At 42.1% G+C, this 19,493-nt stretch overlaps 2 protein-coding genes across 5 annotated transcripts; one reads left to right on the top strand and one right to left on the bottom strand.

The window, feature by feature from the left end:
- The first annotated feature begins 794 nt into the window (after positions 1-794).
- LOC128770125 (60S ribosomal protein L5-A) lies at positions 795-5,063 on the top strand. The gene is made up of 8 exons (XM_053884418.1): positions 795-871; positions 1,311-1,380; positions 1,455-1,570; positions 1,839-1,973; positions 2,086-2,288; positions 4,390-4,567; positions 4,687-4,775; positions 4,908-5,063. The coding sequence occupies exons 1-8, from the start codon at positions 869-871 to the stop codon at positions 5,005-5,007; spliced, it is 894 nt and encodes a 297-aa protein (XP_053740393.1). The 5' UTR covers positions 795-868; the 3' UTR covers positions 5,008-5,063.
- Positions 4,365-15,152, bottom strand: LOC128770110 (divergent protein kinase domain 1A-like). Of its 4 annotated transcripts, none has more exons than XM_053884405.1 (5): positions 14,872-15,152; positions 8,788-9,070; positions 8,598-8,705; positions 8,356-8,535; positions 4,365-6,578 (listed from the first exon to the last, which is right to left on the bottom strand). In XM_053884405.1, exons 2-5 carry the CDS (start codon positions 8,965-8,967, stop codon positions 5,760-5,762), a joined length of 1,287 nt encoding a protein of 428 aa, XP_053740380.1. In that variant the 5' UTR covers positions 8,968-9,070; positions 14,872-15,152; the 3' UTR covers positions 4,365-5,759. The 4 variants fall into 4 exon arrangements, with proteins under 4 accessions (XP_053740380.1, XP_053740352.1, XP_053740370.1 ...); XM_053884377.1 differs by having other exon boundaries at positions 8,788-8,922; XM_053884395.1 differs by having other exon boundaries at positions 8,788-9,141; positions 14,872-14,949.
- Positions 15,153-19,493: the final 4,341 nt, after the last annotated feature.

Genomic DNA, 19,493 nt, shown 5'->3' with positions numbered 1-19,493 from the left:
GTGTATCTTCATGCCTGTGTCATGACTGGTCGATCATATCAACACACACTAAAATGACAAAATACCATTACTAATACCACCAATACCACAAGTGTTTTTACCTTTGATGTTATTACTTAAAATCCCAGTAATGAGCAATGTTTTTAACTGAAACGATAGTGCCACCAAAACATTGAACTGTGGCATCCCGTCCCCATATGTCGGCCATTATTAAACATATCATATAGTTTAGAAACTGTATGTGTGTGTGTGGTTGATGGACCCCTGTTTTCTAAAACAAGGAGCAACGCAGTGTTACGGTCATCATAATTACCTTTGTGGGTGCATGATATTTGTTGATGATCAAGTTTTTACTTTGTGATGGACACTTAAACATTCAAATAAACAAACAAACGATCATCAGTGCGAATGTTTAGTTCCTTGTTACAACCATTTCCAACGTTTTTAAAGTTGAGAGATTTTCTGTGCTTGGAAAAAAAAATGCTGTTTATTTATTTTTCTGTTTCATTTTGAATTTTCTGATAACACCTTCCTGAACTAGTGAAAAATGTGTTTTTAACTGTCTGGCACAAATGTTTGCCTATGATTACTCTTAACTTTGTGTTTCCAACTCAAAAAAATAAATAAACTTTTTTTTAAGGTTTGTTTGATGAAATTGAACAGCGATGCAATATTTTCTTAATCGTGTCAATGTCCTCTCCGGGTCGATAGGGGGCAGAGCGTTACTTATGCCCGTCATGGCCGCTCATCCTGTGACACGGTATTTTACCGAGCATGCGCGTTTGCGTCTTCCTTTTTCCAGTGCAGCGGAGTCAGGCCCCAGTCTTTGGCTCCGAGCTCCTTCCATAGGAGACTAAAAGACTGCAAAATGGTTTGTAATCCTCACCAATACATGTCCTCTTACAGAACTAAGACGTACATCTTGTGGTCTGTGGTGTCATGAGTTTATAATCATGCCTCCGGTGTCCCGATGAACATTGATTCTGCGCTGCTAATGCCCAACCGGGTCTGTACTAACGTGGCCTTGCGGCTTGCTTCTGTCGTTCCGTTGCGTCTCGTTGTTTGTGACGCTGGACTTTAAATGCGTCTTGGGATGTGTGTTCGCTTTGCTATTGCTTCATTATGACTGACATTTCGTCTTCTAGTTTCTTGTTAGCGCCTGTCAACCCCCCTTAGCTTGTGCTAACACCTTCCCTCCAATCCCAATGGTCTAGGCAAGCTAATGTTAGCCTCTGTGACAGCGCTCCCCTGTCACTTCTTCCCACTCAAACTCTTCGTCATTCGTTTACCTGACTGCTCTGTTTTTGCAGGGTTTTGTTAAAGTGGTGAAGAATAAGGCCTACTTCAAGAGGTACCAGGTTAAGTTCAGGAGGAGGAGAGGTAAACTGAGAAACACCTTGCTGGGATTCCTGATCTGATGTTGTCGTGTTAACTAAGATTTGTCTGGAATACAGAGGGAAAAACTGACTTCTTTGCCCGCAAACGCCTGGTTGTCCAAGATAAGAACAAGTACAACACCCCCAAGTACCGCATGATTGTCCGTTTCTCCAACAGGGACATCGTCTGCCAGGTGAGGTCTTCTTGAGACTCAACTTTGAGATTAAATACCGCTGTCTTGATGGTAGTGGATTATGTTTGACTTTCATTTTGTTCCCCCTATAACTTTTTTGGCATTTGCAATCTGGGTCTTGTGCTAGTTGCTCCTTATTTTTGATTTAGTAACTTTATTTGACGCCGTTTTAACCCTTTTGTCGGTTTTACCTGGAAACTGGCTCAGTTCAAACTGTGCTTTAGATTCTTAAAGTGTGTTCATTAACTTGGTTATATTTTTTTAACAGATTGCCTATGCCAGGATTGAGGGCGACATGATCGTGTGTGCTGCCTACTCACACGAACTGCCCAAGTACGGAGTCGCTGTGGGTTTGACAAACTACGCAGCAGCCTACTGCACTGGCCTTCTGCTGGCCCGCAGAGTATGTACATGCCTTTCTGAATTGCTTTAATATACTGTAGGTGTTCACATTTTCAGATGCACTGTTTCAAATTAAAAACAAAGTAACACTCACTCCTAATTCTCCCTTTCAGCTCCTGAACAAGTTTGGTCTGGATAAGGTGTACGAAGGACAGGTGGAGGTGACGGGCGATGAGTTCAATGTGGAGAGCATTGATGGCCAGCCTGGTGCTTTCACTTGCTACTTGGATGCTGGACTTGCCAGAACTACTACAGGCAATAAGGTTTTCGGAGCCCTGAAGGGAGCTGTGGATGGCGGCCTGAGCATCCCACACAGGTAACTCAAAGTTATACCTGGACTTGCTTGGTTTTTATTCTCCTTGACTTTTATATGGGATGGTTTTATTCTTGTCACATTGACAGAGTAATACAAATAAATTTAAAACAAAATATCTGATTAAAATTAAGGAATAAATGCATGGGGTTACATGACGGCACATTATACATCTTAAACCATCCTAAATGGAGTCCTGAGAGAGCATTCTCATTGCAGTCACTTCACTACATAGAAAACCTCCTAAAATGCCACCTACTTTGCTGTTTTTGAAGCATCTACTGAAAACTATAGAAGCTACAATTAAACTGTTTTACATTAAATGTAGTTGACTCACCGGAAACGCCAACAAAGAAGCAGTCTAATAGATTAGCTGAATAGATGTACAGTTTGGTCTCGGATGTTCTGAGCCCTCACTCCTGAGACAGTATTCACGGTCACTAATTCAAATTGCCTAGCCCCCTTGCTCCAGAGGCATCGGGGGAGTACTGCAATTCTTTAGACTTCCTCGACTGACTAAAACCATTCTTTTCACTGATGCAGATCTTTGTTCGTTGCATTTTATGGATAGGATTACCTGTTGGATTGGTGTAGATTTTTTTTTTTTTTTAATACCATATTTCAGCGAGTGGTCAAAACAACTACCTGAATGTTGGCAGCGAGAAAGCATTTGTGCAGGGACCACGATGTGCACAAAGGAAGAGTTTAAGCATAGAATCTTTGCCGACAAGCACTTGTAAGCAATATTGCAGTGTGTCATCGCTAAGTGCAAGTCAATAGAAACAACTGAATACAGGAACCAATATCGTTCTCATGTCCCTCTCCTTTCCCCCTGGCCTATCATGCTAGCATGAACATTTCGGTTTTGGACTCGTGATTTAGCCCACCACTCAGAGCACTGACTTACCAGAATGTCAGCCACACAATCTTCAGATGGGATGGGGGTCATGCGTCGATGATTGACAGGTCTCGGACTGTTTAATTTGGTAGATTTAATATTTCCTGCCTGCCCCCAAATTTGGTAGCAGGGTGAATACAGATATTGCCCACAACCATTGTAGTTTAATTGTGGCTGCCAAAATCGTGATATTGATTTGTTTATCCCTAATGTCAAGTCTGGTCACATGTCATTGTCATAGACTGACAACACGGAGTAAAATGCTTCGAGCAGGTTCCACAAGCAACTGAGGAACCTTAAAAAAAGCTGTTCATATTGGATTTGACATCTTACACGAAAATAACAATCTATACATTTGTCCACTAAATGTCGAGTTGGAGCAAATTAATTGTTACCAGCAGAGCTATACCAGCTGTCACTTGTGACTGTGGTTCAGTTGTCAAGTGATTCTTGTACTCTGGCTCTCTTTGGATAGTTGCTCAATCCAGTGTGTTGTGTTGTTGCACCAATGCTCTTACAGCCTTGCTGTTTTTATCACGCTTTAGACCAGGATAATCTTTTTGTCCGTCACACTGTCGTCCTGGATTTTTTTTTTTGACTGTGCCTGAATTTTTAGCCAAGGCACAATTTGGATTTTATTTCTTTTCAGGTCATTTTCAGATGTTTGATGCTATGTAGTGGCCAGGTCACTTTGATGACCGAACCACTTGGAGCATACTTGCGTCATGGTTGTCTTTTGAAGTAACCAGCTTGGGATGTTGCCATTTCAATCAACCACAAATAGTTTTTAATTAAGCATAGCCTGTTTTTTTTTTTTTTTGATATGAGATGTGTAAAAGTCATTCAAGTGAAGTTGAATGTTGACATTGAAGGGGACCCTAATACTCATTGTTAGTATTAGGGAGAGCCACGTCTTCACTTTCACTTTGAAAAGGGAATTTAAACTCTGCTGCTGTGGCGGTAAAGCTGTATTTAGCATTGCCTTGTTTCGATGTGGACTTGTCCTTTTAGTGGGAAAGTTGTAGTTGTCATAGCCTTTTTAAATGTGATTATTACAAAGTTGACATCGGTGGGTTTGATCAGCCAAATACTGATTTCCCTTTCCAAAAAACATTCTTCGGCAATTTGAAGAAACGCAGAGATGCTGGTGGGATTTCATGTTTCATTGTATGTTTTTCAACAATGTTGCGATCAACTGTTTTCCAGCACCAAACGCTTCCCTGGCTATGATGTTGAGAGCAAGGAGTTCAACGCTGAGGTTCACCGCAAGCACATCCTCGGCATCAATGTGTCCGAGTACATGAGCCTGCTGATGGAGGAGGATGAGGACGCTTACAAGAAGCAGTTCTCCCGCTTCATCAAGAACGGCATCACACCTGATTCCGTAAGTGCTTTTATTCCTCAAACTCAACTTGATCGACTGTAAATCATGGCGTCAGATTGAAGACCTCAATGATGATCAGTTTCGGCTGGCATTCTCATCAGTGACTCCATTTACTTTAGGTTGAGGAGATGTACAAGAAGGCTCATGCAGCCATTCGTGAGAACCCAGTACATGAAAAGAAGCCCGCTAAAGAGGTCACGAAGAAGAGGTGAGATATTTGTACTGTTTGGTTTCTAGAAGCACAATGCTAGAAAAATTGAACTTATGTGTATGCGGATTGGGGCTGTGATTGTGATAGAAGTGTTAGTGGTTTGATGCTAACAGGCTTTGTCTGGCTCAGGTGGAACCGCGCCAAGCTCTCTCTGGCTCAGAGGAAGGACCGTGTCGCCCAGAAGAAGGCCAGCTTCCTCAGGGCTCAGGAGAAGGAAGATGCAGATTAAGGATCCCAACTGCATTGTCCTTATGCAGATTTGTTCTAATAAATGTATCAAAAAGACTGGAGCTGTTTTTGCCTCATCTTCATGTTCTGAAATGTGAAGGTCTTGTTTTCTAATGGATGTCAGAGCCTGACTCCTATGAACCATTTGGTGGTGCTATAGAGCCTAGAATGGTTTGAATGGCTTCTGCAAAACGGGCTTCAAGAAGGCCAGTGCATTGGAGAGCAAGTACCACTTCACTGCCAAGTCAGTGTTTTTTATTTTCCTAAAAACGTTTTCTATCACTTTAATGTCAGGGCTGACTTTTCAGAATATGCTGGTAACTGTAGGCTCTAGATCTGCCACAAGATGTTGGTGAACTTCAGTTCTGTTGATCAAGTCAACACTGCCTCTGAGAAACGTGTTGTGCTGGGACTCAAAACACCCATAAATTATTTTCCTACTGAAAATAATCTGATACACTGCTACTGCAGCGTCGCTGCGAAACAGTTTAATTCTCGCTTGCCGCAACTTCTCTGTATCACCACTAGATGTCAGTTTTAGCACAGTACAACTCAAGAATCACCATTTTATTTCAATAGATTTACGTCCATTATAAATGGTATAGCAAAGTTAAATATCACAGGTACTTTAATGCCTTTATTTTGAGTCTCCTTTCAGAAAGCAAAGTCATTCTTGGAAAACCAGCTTCTTTTTAGAGGTGATGATTAGTTAACCTCGGACCCTGTAACATATTGTATGTTTATTTTGTGATATTATTTGGAATCTTTTGTGTGAGAAATCTTCTTCCATAACAAAGTCTTGAGGTTGTTCAGAATAAGCGAGTGTTCTATCTCCGTCTGTTCGGTGGAGCCTCTCAGGGCGATGCAAGCGTACAGCTGCTTCTCCAGCTCCTCTCGCACATCGGCTGGGGCTCCTCGGAGGATGTAGTCTTTAAGAGTCACACAGGCTTTGGCCAAGTTTGGTCTGCTGACCTCAGGGGTGCAACGGTGCTTGGTGAGGTCACAGGACGTGAGGCAGTCGGCGCCATAAAGGCAATCCTCATCCACGTCACACTTCTGCTGCCTGATGTCCTCAACGAAGATTGTCTCTGGAACTATGTAGCGTGCGTCCATCACCTTCAGGTCATGTTTGTCAGTGTATCCAAAAGTGGCAGCACGAACGTCGCACATGACGAAACTGCCAAACATGCCGTGGAAAACATCTTCCACCAGCTCCAGTAATCCGATGGAGATTTTGGCTTTGTGTGGCCAGGAGGGAGTGAACCACTGGTCCATGCTGCGGCGCAGTCCTGCAGGGATCCACACCTCCATGATCCAGGGCAGGCTGATACCATACAGGGGAGAGTATGGGACTTTCTCCATCACATACAGGTCTCCACAGAAGCCCAGTAGTTTTGGTGTGTGCTCCCTGTCTTGGAGAACCAGGCTCAGCAAGAACTCGTTGAGCTGCAGCAGAGCCCATGTAGAGCGAGCCTCTGGGAGTGAGATGTGTCCGTCTCTGTTGGCATCTGCTATGGCCAAAACATTATTGGCCAAGGCAGCTATGTTGGCCTGATCATCCCCGACCTTCGCCTGCATCAGACAATAGAAGACCAAAGTCAGCTTACCTGTCGTCCACAAGTTGCTCTTGATCAGACAAAATGGAGTAGTGGTGCATAGATTGATGGCTATCTTAATGTTCACATCATCAAACTCTGGAACAACACTTGAGACCACCTGTCATTAGTAATATTTTTAAGACGGGTGCTTCAGTTGAAATATTGTGGATTGCTCTTACTGTTTGAGCATTTAGTTTCAGTTGCATCTACTGACTGTTTTTACCCCAAAAACATGTTTGAGTGTTTTCTAAGCCTGAGGAGTCTCCGATGTAATCGTGACATACTGTATATTCTATTTCAAACTTATCAAAACTGAAGCTGAGGTTGAAATCTTGACCAAATTGAGGTCAGATTTACCACGTCATCATGCATTTGTCCGATTAAATACAGATCATAAAAATGAGCTTTGTGGCATTTGACTGTTCTCCAGGTGTCCATGTGGGTTTTCTCCAGGTACTCTGGTTTCCTCCCATAATCCAAAGAATTACTCACTGGGGTAACAGGACACTCTACTGTAGGTGTGCATGTGTGTGTGAATGGTGTGTGCACCCTGCGATGAATTCCTTCCTCTCGCCCAATGACCGCAGGGATAGGCTCCAGCTCTCCCCGCAACCCTGGACAGGACTGAGCGCTGGTTAACTGACAATGGATGGATGTAAAAACTGAGATGAATAGAGCAACTATGGATCTATGTGTCATGTTTTCATGCTCAGTAAATAAATACAGCTCTCCCCCAATTTCACCAAATGGTCCACTTTCTAATCAATGAAATGTATAAATATGTTAAAAAAAGTTGTTTTTTTTCCTAGTAGATTTTTTTTGTCACTGTCATATACATGTTCAGTTCTATATTGATAAAATGCGTGTTGACTGAATGGGTAATCCTCACAAATCTGAAGTAAACTTACACTGTTCCAACTTGACGTTGAAGGCAAATTGTGTACTTTCAAGACGCAGGATATTGAAGAACTTGAAACACCTTCTATAAATACACATCCATTCTCAAACAAATTGATAGGAATAGCTCACAAATCTGTTATGGCACGTGATTCTTCATTTTTTTTTTATGTCCACCTGAGGCCACCATAGGCTGAGACCACTGGTATGGTGCTGCTTGTGCTGATCGATCTCAACCAAACATGGATTTCCACATGACACTTCTTCCGTCTTCTTTAATGTTTAAATGAACAGTCTCAATTTCTGTGGTGGAACGGTCCATGACTCCTTGTTTCTGTCTCTCCTGTGAGTGCGACTGCCGCATGTGTCTGCCCCTTTTGCACTGTGTTGACGCGGATTTAACAGTTTTGGAGGCCCTCGCTAGTAAGACCACCTATTTCATGAAATTTCTTCATGATAAAGCATTCCGCCCCTGGCATCTATCATCTAAAAACAGTGCTCAACTGTTAAAAAAATACTAATAACAGTAAAATACCACTTGCTTCTTTATTTTTTTTCCCCATTTCATTTCATAGAACTATCTTAGAACACTGGGTTCCTAACATGCTGTCCATCAGTTGGATTTAATGATCTCTCCAAAGACAAGTTACTTGGAATCAAAAGAAAAAGCAGAAGGTTGTTTTTGTTTTTATATGGATTGTCCTCGTGAGCGTCGTAAACATTACTACTACTACATAATATACTATTAAGTCCCACTTGGATGTCGAAATTCTGACATCAGAGCAGAGCACATAGATGCCCCTGAATTATTTACACAATCCATCTTTATAGTCTGAAAATGACAACTGATGTACCTTGAGATGGTTGAGGATCATCTCCCTGAACTTCTCCACTGACGTCCCCTTGGTTGGCTTGTTGAAGGCTGGGGCCTCCTTCTTGGGCTCCACTTCAGTCCCCAGATCAAAATGAGGATGATGCTCTTCCATTTGGCATTTAATGACCCCCTCCAGGTCACCCCAACTCCCTGAGTACACCTGGGACCATCGACATAAGTTTAAAAAAAACATGCAAGTATGGCTGAAACTGAATGACTCACCTGGCTGTTGGGATTGGCAGTAAAGCATTTGCCCAAATACAGCGTGTCTCTGTCGCACAAGCTGCTGCACGCGGAACCGTCAATCACTCCCCGTCTATATTTGTCACACTGGAGGAGAGGGTTTGCACCGTTTAATATGCTACTGGTGATTCATCATGTGGATATCAGATGTATTTTCATAAGGACTCACGATTGATTTTTTGCAGTCATGACCGCGGCAGAGCTCTGTGTAGGAGGAATACTCGACGTACACAATCCAGCTGCCCACGAAAACTGCCAGCCAGGAGAAGAACAGGTACTTCATGTGCTGATAGGACAATCTGGTCTGGAGGACACATTCACAGGCGTCAGAGAAATAAGGTTCTTGCATCCTCCTCAGTGGAAATCATGTCCGTGTGCTCTGCTGATGACATCTCTTCATTTGAAGTTCTCCCTCTGCTGGAGGCGTTGAAGAGATGACCCCGTGACTCGTTCTAGTGGATTAGTTGGCATGAGGTGAACTGAGTTTCTGTCCATTTTGGCTTCACAAGGTGTAAAGAAACTCCTGTAACACATACTACAAGTCCAACACTGCAACAGCTGAGGCTCTTTGACTTCAATTCAAGGTTAAAAACTCAATTAATCTCATTTTAATAATTAATTTTGACACCACTCAGAACTTGTTTTGTCATATTGTGTTCATTCATAATTGATTTATTATTTGATGAGTGTTCAGTCATGCTCCAACTCCTCTGTTTCACAATGTAGATGGGGCTAAAGATGTGTCTGCAACCGGAACGGGCTCCCCCTCACTAAAACTCATCTCCATCTCCATCCGACGCCCTCATCGACCCTCTCAGCCGCCACTCCTGCTCTTTCCTTCCATTTAACTTGAGAGACAAGGTTGATTTTCACTCTTGCAAATGGGAAGACACTTTCACAAATTTCTCTAAATGGATCTTTCCGTCCATTTCCTACTTTGACACCACAGATAATCCGAGCATTTAGGTGGACTCAGATGTCACAGTATAATCTTGTTTCTCAAGTCTGTAATCTGTTATTACGGTGTTCATTTCCTGTCACTTCACACTGACACCAAAGAGCTTTCTGCCTTCATCTTTTGTGGAGCAGCCGGATGATGAATCAGTCCAGGCAGCTGTGACACTGGTACCTCAGCAAACCAGCCGACGTACGTGTAACATAGCCATGACTGAGCTCTGAGATGTTAAAGGGTATGTTATCTACAGTTGTTAGCAAGACGACCTTGGCGTGCAGACGCGAAAGCAAAGATGAGGCGTGAAAGCGCAAAGTTCCGTAAGTGCGCAAGTTTTCTGTTTCTCAGATTCATTTAGCCTACAGAACTCATTACGTGGACAGGTTTGTTTAAACTGTTCTAAATGCTGCGGTGATTCATATCAATGATTACTTGAAAGCAGAACGGAGTCGTGGGCACAGAGTATTTCTGTTGTACTTGTGACTATATCACATAGCACTTCAAGAAGGGCGGCCATTTTGCAGACTTAAACTAGATACAATTGACATTCGACTTACGACCTGCTCGACTTACGTCCACCCGTACTTACGACCATGACCAGCAGATGCTTTTTTTTTTTTCTTCAATGTCTGGCACCGCAGCACGTAGCAGCCCGGCAACGCGTACGACAGTTATGGCAGCACAGTATCCCAGCATCTCACTCTCAGACAGCCATCTACCACTACAGTAGTACCTCGACTTACATCCAATCTGACTGACGACCGGTTGGTTGGATCCCGATCCTGGTCGTAAGTCAGATGTTACTTGTACTGTATATCTTTGAAAATACTGACTTTTGACTGACTTGTGGTTTGATGCGGGGTCACTCTATTTGTATCTGAGTTGTTTTTTTTACTGTAGAAAGTAAAACATAATAGGGCCCCTTGAAAACTCTCCAAAGGTGTCCTTTCTCAAAGTCTTCTCTTCCATAAAAGTTCCTCCAAACAAGATTCTACTGCATCATCTATTTATAGACTATTGGGTTTTATTAAATTCTCTTTCATCAGTATTTTCAAACGCCATTTAGTGGGTCATGATCATGGCATGCTAAATTTTACTGCACTTTCATATTGAACTACAGACCAATCATATGTTTAATGCTGCTGCGGACCATAAAAAAATGACCTGGATGACTGTCCTCACACTTGCCTTTGACACATGATGAGACATGATATGATCATTTGACTGCTTCGCCACTGTTCAGTTTACTCATGGACACGACAAGCATCCACAGTAAAAACCCACCAGTCGATTGTTTTACTAGCAAACATGAGTGCCTTGTGGATTTACCAGCACTGACCACACCAGTAAGTGCTGTGGTCACCCTGTATTCTATTTTCCTCCATTCAGCGAAAGCACAATCTCTACAGAAGTAAACCTCAGCTGGATGACAGATGCATACACTTCGTCTCCCTCCGATCGATGGCTTGCGGCTCCCAGTTCAACTCTGGCTGGTGCATTTATAAGTCTGGGGTTATGTGTTCACCCCCTGTGAGTGGGGAGAGCTGCACAAACACGGCTAATGAGGCCATATTGATTGTGGCTGCTGTGACAGCTATTAATTAGACTCCCACAACTCTGGCCGTATGCTGAGGTGGGCGGAAATCATCAGTCTGTTCTGCTACTTGGACTTCCTGGACCAATCCTGGAGAGAAGCGAGAAGAGAGAATTGCCGTTCTCCTATGCTGCAAATGTTTGGTGTGAATGAGAGGATGATGTGCAGGTGGTGGAGCGCTCCACTGTATAAATCTGATCAAGCACCGCACACTACTGCTCTGACACTTTTGCTGCTTGCCAACTCTTCATCCATTATGAATGATCATAAACCCATCCCTGTGAGCTTTCGGTTAATGGGCGTCAATGGTTGTCGTGCAATGTGAAGAAAGGCTTAAAAAGAGAGCCGGAACAGGAGTGCAGACACTGTCAATGGCTGATTAAACCCGGCATGCTGAATGTTCTCCAGACTGGTGGCGATTATCTCACTCAGCCCGCCGTTGTCACCGAACACGGAGCTTCGGTAGGAAAAGAACGATGCTGCACTGTCAGCTCAGACACCACAAAGACATGACTCATCACACCCACAGCAGGCAACCCCCTCCACAATCACCCTGACTCCACCACACACTTCCATTCTGACTCAATCCTGCACCACATGCACATGTGCACTGGCCATACTGAACTTAGATGAGGAGTTAGAATGTAAATCTATAGAAGTATAGCAGCAATCGACCAGACTTTAAAGGCAGCCTCCTCTCTGTAGATGCCTTCCCGGAAAATAATCAGGTCAGCAAAAAGAGAATTTCACAGTGCACTTTCTTCCATCCTCCGCTTTAATCCAATGTACACATTACTGTTTAGTTGCATGTAAACTCACAAACAACTGCTAAAATAAATAAATAAATGTATTTTTACCTTGTAATTAATACTTGATGTGACTGACTGACTGTGCTTCTATATGTGACTTATCATATTGTGAGATTTAGAAACTGCCAGTGTTATACATCGACATGATTGATTTTATATATATATATATATATATATATATATTTTAGTGGTGGGACAATAACTCGTTAAAATATTTTAATCTGGTTTAATCGTTTTAATTTTATTTAACCATTTGCTCTCCAAACAACACTGAACCTCTGTAAGTGCAGCTAGTGCAGCTAGGATGATAACAACAACAACAAACATGGAGGAATCCCTGAACAAAAGCAAACAAAAGCAGCTGTTTGCTTTTGTTCAGGGATGTTTTCACTACACAATGGCCAGGGTTTCCACTACTCTGAATGTACTTGAAATTCTTATGAAATTGAAATTTTCAAGACATTCAAGACAATAGCTTTATTTTAAATAAGATGATATAAAAAGTTGAATGTAGTATATGTTGTATTTAGTTGTTTAAATGTATGTATGGGTCCATTATTTGATTCTGTAATATACCAAATTCATTCAAATTGAAAAACGTGGCTTCTTGTGGAAAATGTTCTTATACGCTTAAACTGCAATTCATTGAGATTAATTAATCACAAATTCGCTAATTAATTAAAATTTTTAAATCGAATCCCACCCCTAAAATGTTATATATAAATGTTATATATGTTGTATATATGTATATATGCAGGTGCGGAGACGGGCAGGATGTTGCTTTCTGGTGTGTTGGACTGAATTAGATCGGGATCGTGGGGGATTGTTATACTGTGGATTATTGAAAATCACTTGTTGACAATAACCAGTCACTAAAATGACTAGAGCTATAAAGGCCCAATGCTTGTTTGTAAACACTGAAGGGTTTTTGTTTTCATCCGTCCCATTACCGCTGTGGGATTTATTCCACTTTGGATCCGTTTAAGATATGAATAGCTGTTTTTCAAACCATGATTAACGCCCGATTTAGAAAAAAGGTGTTCTGTCCTACGTACCATGTTTTCTTTACTGATCCTGTTTTTAAATCTCAGTCTCAAGCTATTTGATCAAATGTGAAGTCATTTTGTTTGAAATATGGGTGAAATGAGTGTTTGAAGACGTTTCACATTTTGAACTTCTTAGATCACAGTGACTATGTTCCTTCTCAAGTATTTTTTAGTTCAACATTTAATGACCTTTCACATATCATGATTGAACCTAGGGTCCTTATCAACTTCCGTCCTCTGTCAACATTTTCACATGTAATAGTTCACTGGCGTTTATTGTATCTAAAGAATGTGAGGTTGCACCGTTGCGCCTCGCGTTTAGTTAGGAGACCCCAGATCTAGGTGACATACAGTTAAATCAGAAACAGTCTGATTTCATTGATGGATCTTAAAAAACATATCCAGTAACCTTGCCTGTCTTCAGTTCTTGCTCATTTGCAGCACATGCTCCTACTGATTTGTCTTTGAATGTATGTCGCACTTTCATATATAATTCAGAAGAATTGCCGCCCTGTACTTGTACCACTTCCTTCTGTGTTTGTAATAGTTTTTCTCGGAGGATCACTGAATGACACTTCTTAAGCTGTCACACCGGTGGCCTAGAAAATCGCGGCGTTTGCTGGTTGCTGTCCCTGGAGAATGTTCATCTCTTCCTCTGCTTGCTGTTCTTGACACTTTCTCTCTCAGGCAGGAAGCAAGCAGCTGAATAAAACAACACATTTAGTGAAGTGATAGCTGAGGGGAAACTTCGCTGCAAAACGAACCTAAAATTGGCTCCATTTTATAGGAATCCTTCCCTAAACTGGGTGAACTACCAATTCTCTCACTTTTTTAAAAACTGGGTTATTGAAACCTCCTGTGTCGGTGTTGGCTATCAGGAGTAGAGGATTTGCCTCATTCCACTCATGAATTGGAAATTATTATCAGATACTGTGCACATGTGAGCAGGGGTTTCTTTTGTGCCGCTGTTTTTCATGTCACAAAATCCATGTCAAGGTGCGAGTGGAATGTACAATCATGTGGCAGCTGAGTAGAGAAGTGCCGCGTACTAGTTAGGGCAGGGAATTATTTTTGATGAATCATTTACAGCCAAAAACAACCCAGATAACTGTTACTGTTATGTTTACAGATTCAGCTTAAATATGACCTTTCTTTGAGATAAATTAATTCCCAACCCTCCAATGAATTTGCCTTTTTTTTTGAGTCCCAGGTACGCAGTTATATTGACGTCTATACTAGTTATATCATTCAACCCAAATCTTAAACAATCTCAAAGTAATTTTGTGACTAATCAGTGTTGCTGGCTCTAGAAATGAGAAATTCCAAATATGATCATATCCTCCGGTCAGTGCTATTACATTCATCCACCATTTAAGTGAACTGACTTATGCGAAATGTGTTCTGAACACTTTGAACTATGGGTATTTTTTTTAGTTGATGGTGGAATTCATACTCAAGATGTGCGTGCAGATATTGTTGAACTAATCCTGGTCGATGCTGGTCGTCGCTTTCATCGGAATAATCCCTGCACGCTGACCACGGTGAACCTTTGTAAAGGCTCTCTTCTTACAGCGCGCCGCCAAAGAGGAAAAACGGCGGATAAAACACAAGGCTGTGATTAAAGTTTGATGCGCGGCGGATGGAGCTGGTTGCTACAGCGACGGGTTTCAGGACCAGCGGCCGAATCTGTCGCGCATCAAGTGACTTTGCTCAGAGAAAATTCAACTGCACTTGTTCTCGCGCCTGCACCATCCCTGTGACCTACACATGCTTAAAGCTCGATCATGCAGTGTTCACATTCGGATCGTCGTTTGCTCCCCAGCCCACGCTTCGAACCCCGGGCTTACAGTACCTGGCCGTACGTGGGCTTTCTGAAGACCCCCCACGCGAACGGAGCTCTGGCCATGGCACCGAGTAGCACATCGCACTGCAGCCGCTGGAGGAATCACAACGTCGACGCACTTCATGCGATCATCCAGCAACGCCTCCTGCTCTGACACCCCGAAATACGGAGAGCTGTGGATTGCAGCAGCGTGGATGTGAGGTTGGGGCAGCAGGTTGAGACTGCAGAGAGAGAAGTGACTCTGACTCTGGACATGGTCGCTGGTGAGGAGGAATGCGACCAATCACATCCTCCAGATGACAGACCTGTCTTTCTGGTTGCGTTTCAAATTAAAGATGGCTGATCTGCGAACAAAGATCAACGCTCCGCTTCTCATGGAGAGACCGTGTATGTTAGAGGTCTCGCAAACTCACGCCAAAGTTAAGAGTGCATTGTAGAGTAGCTAACACCAAACCAGCTTTTTTGTGATTGCATGAACCAGGTTGGATCGCGGGGGCAGCAAAGGGGCTGCAGCGCTCCACTTTTCAACATGTTTGCTTAGGCAGACTTGGGGGAAGCACAGCCCCGGGGCCCAGACGTGGCTCTTTGCCTCCATTTATGTAGCCCTCTTACAATGAGAGTGAAACTATGAAACTGATCAACTGAAAATGTTTCTCTGAATAATTTCACTTGTTTTTAAGTCAACTATCTGTCTATTACTTATTATTTTATTACTACTTATTATGTTTTTATTGCTTATTATTTTATGCAATGAACAAAAAAAATATGACTTGTACATTTGTGTCCGTATAATGCAGTCACATCATTTCAAACTCAAAGAAAAGATTTTTCCACAAATCCTCAAAATAATTTTTGAGGTAGTGTCAAATTGTCTGGGTATATATGTTCCCAGAGGAATTGCCCACCACTGTGTGAGAGAGCAAGATAATTTTCCATCGTGTTCTGGGTCTGCCACAGAACCTCTTCACAGTTGGTGACACCTGTGTTCTAATCTGAGCCTCTCATGGGTGACTGAGCTCTTTCCCCTTCCTCTGTGTTTGGTAGCTTGAATGCAGGATCATGACTTGATATGATACATCTGGTTGCAGCAAGAAATCATTGATATTCTTTAGAACATTTTCTTCTGTTAATCGTTGCAATTGAAATTATATAGTAACTGAAATTATACATTTTTTTCCAAGGTCGCTGTGCAGCTGGAAAAATCATCTGGGAAGGTATTATTGGGTTTGACGGATTTTTTTTTCAAATTAAGAACAGAATCAGTTTTTGATGTATGAACAAGAGGACAGTCAGGGTGGGTTCTAGTGTTTTGCAGGTCTAAAGTAGTCAGTCGCTCATTTCACTGGATGGTATGATGCAGGGAGCTAAAGCAAGATTGAATGTATAGAACACTGATTCTGATAACTGCTGAAATATAATTCAGTAGCTCTCTCAGGAAAGATAATGGCACCCCATAATAATAAAGAGAGAATAGTCTTTCTATTTGGCTCATCAGTCGGTCGCAGTAGATTTAATGGGATGAGAATAAAGAATTCATGGAGCAGATCAGTGCCTGACAGCTGCAGAGCCAGATTCTTTACAGGGGGACCCTTCAACAATAAAGCTGGCAGCATTACTTTATACATTTGACACACAGTGAGGTGGGCTGAGGGTCTTCAATAGAGGTTGAATCCATGCTAGGTATTCTGCTCTGCCTCTGCAACCATGATTAGCTTTAGGCTCCGTGAGTGGGCAGACAAAAACATGTTCCATGTTAGATGAAAAAAAAAAAAAAACCCTTGCTAATGCAGAGGGAATTAGAGTGGTGCCTCTGAAGTGCACATCACAGCCATAACGGGCCATCCAAACAAGCAGAGATGATTCTGTTTCAAGTCTGGATGTCTCCATCTTTTTGACTGTCAGACTCAGTAACCTGACATCTGCTAAGATTCTCTGTTTGACTCTGTGAAGCGCGATTAACCTTCAAGAGCGTTCAGGAGAATCCTTGTTTAGTGTTTCATTCCACACCTGACCTTAACACTGGCCTCAGACGACCTCTTAAGTTACCAAGACAACCAAGCGAGAGTGAAGCCAACATGTCCTGACCACACTATCCATCATCTATCATTTATGGCATTCCCCTGAAATCCCCTGAAATGTCAAGCCGTTTGATGTTATTTATAAGATGGTTCTTTAAATAGCACTAGCCTTGGAAAACCGCATTGGAAAGAGAGAGAAGGCTGGTAATTAAAATCGATGTCGACATTTCCAAAAGAGGCGGTGGCTCCCTTCTAATGTCTCTTCAAAGATGAGCGCAAAAGAAGAAATAGGTCGTTTAAGTCAGTCAATATCGCATGCTTTGTCTGTGGTTCGATCCGTCATTGATCATGTTCCAGCTGCTGAAGGTGGTGGAAGATGGTGGGTGCATTTTGGCTCTATCTTGTGGCGGATACCAGGTACTGACTTCGATCCCAGTCTTAAAGTGAGTTGCTTAGTTCTCATATTTATTTTTAATTCACCGATCAAAGTGAGTGCTTTCCTGTTTTATTTGTGGGGATTGAAAAGACAAACAGTATAGACGCTGTCCAATGCCAAATGAATTGTAAATACAACCTATTAGTCATTTTCACTCAAAAAATATCCGAACATTATTTACGATTTAAATTGATAATCTTATTAAATTAAAAGTGCCCATCCTTATCTGCTTATCTGTTGCCAGGTCACAGGGGTAGCAGCGACTGGGGGACGCTCCTCGGCCACTTAAGAGATATAATGCCTCCACCTGGTCCTGGGTTGACCCCTCGGTCTCGTCCCAGCTCAGGGATCCCAGGAGGCATCCTCATGAGACCAACCACCTCAACTGACTCCTCTCAACCCGAAGAAGTAGTGGCTTGACTCCGAGTCTCTCCCGAGTGTTAGAGCTTTGCACCCTATCTTTCAGGGAGACGCCTGCCACCCGTCGGACAAAACTCATTTCAGCCGCTTGTGTCCAATTCTTGCGGTCATGACCCACTGCTCATGACCATAGGTGAGAGTCGGGATGAAGATTGATCGGTAAATAGAAAGCTTTGCCTTTTGCCTCTGGTCTCTTTTCCACACAACAGTGCGGTTGCCCTCCTCTATCCTAACCAGTGTGATGGGACTCACACGACCCGACAGAAACTGAGCAAGAAAGTGTGGGCTGGATGGCAGTGGCTTTGGGGGTCTGCAGGATCCAGACGGTGAGCTGGAACACCACCAAATCCAACCTAAATCCTGTTTCTTGCCCTCATTATCAGTCCTGAAACCTTCATTGAAATGTGTCCATAATTTGGCTCTATTTTGCGAACAGATAAGTCCTGGGAAAACATAACCACTGTAGGATGCAGTAATTAAAATCCCACGGCTCCTAAAATCATTCCGTGGATTCCAAGAACGCTTGCTAACCTGACAAAAGCACACTGGATACTGACATTTCTGTCATTCATCTGACATGATTTATTTTTCCTCTGGCTGAATCAGGTGCTCCACACGTTCCTGAATAGGTCACTCGCTCAAGACACACATACATATGACGCCAGGGTCAAATATTTTATTCACAGCTATCATGTGCACACATGGGGGATTCTGGAAAACAGTGGCTCCATTGTCACAAGAGTGTGTCCTATTTATTCCCTCACTGTTATGTGTGCGATAATAGAATTGGCCAGAGGAATAAAATCTGCTTTAAATAGTCTTGTCTGAGACGGTCAGTTTTCTTTTCAAAACTCTCAGATGAGTCAACACTGAGGTAGTACCTCATTATAGATATCCTGTGAATTTACACATCATGCTATTTCTAAATAACCTCCCTTTTTATAAGCATCTGACATTTCTGGCTTCATAACAATTGTGTTCTTCAACATAAAAAATAGTCTTTCTGCCCATTTGTCATAGTTTGGTCCTTATCTTCTACGACTGTACTTTGAAATGTGTTGGAAATGTTTCAGATGTGGTTTGATTAATTGCTTCTCGGAAGTGTAATTTCCATCAACTCCAAATTTCCATGTTGTTGAAACAGTCACATACTATCCATTTATTTGAGGGCTGAAAATGTGTTCCTTGATGTCATTCATTCAGTGGCGTCTTACATTACTTTGCAAGAAGTCCTGTTGTCTTTTACTTCGAATTCATCTTGTCAAACATACAATTCTATTTTTAACTACTATATCTGGCAGATTTAAAAATAAATGCAAAACGATGGAAACTTCTTTTAGTAACTAAGGTCTTGTGTTCCAGCTGAAATCATAATAAAAGTATTGATTTATGTGACAAGCTAAATAACAGTTAGTCATCACATTAACACTTGAAACACGTTTGAATAGTCAAAATTTTATTCATCCAATGCCATGTCTAACTCACAGCAATCAAAATTAAGTTTCTGTTCAAATTAAAATGAATATAGATGACATCAATAATAATGCTAACACAAATTACTCATAGAAGAAACGTGACTGAAACAGAGCAGAAGAAAAATGAAGGGGCAGCACAGCAGATATCATCATCTAAGTTTACAAGAGCACACTTGGAATATTCATGAAAACAAAGTAATTCGAATGTTTCAGAATCTACTGAAAGAATAGTATTTCTATGATGTAAAAGTTACATTTTGTCATGACAAAAATATGTACATT

This window comes from Synchiropus splendidus, chromosome 1, assembly GCF_027744825.2.
Source record: "Synchiropus splendidus isolate RoL2022-P1 chromosome 1, RoL_Sspl_1.0, whole genome shotgun sequence".
NCBI lineage: Eukaryota > Metazoa > Chordata > Actinopteri > Syngnathiformes > Callionymidae > Synchiropus > Synchiropus splendidus.
This window is presented reverse-complemented; position numbering and strand designations above follow the sequence as displayed.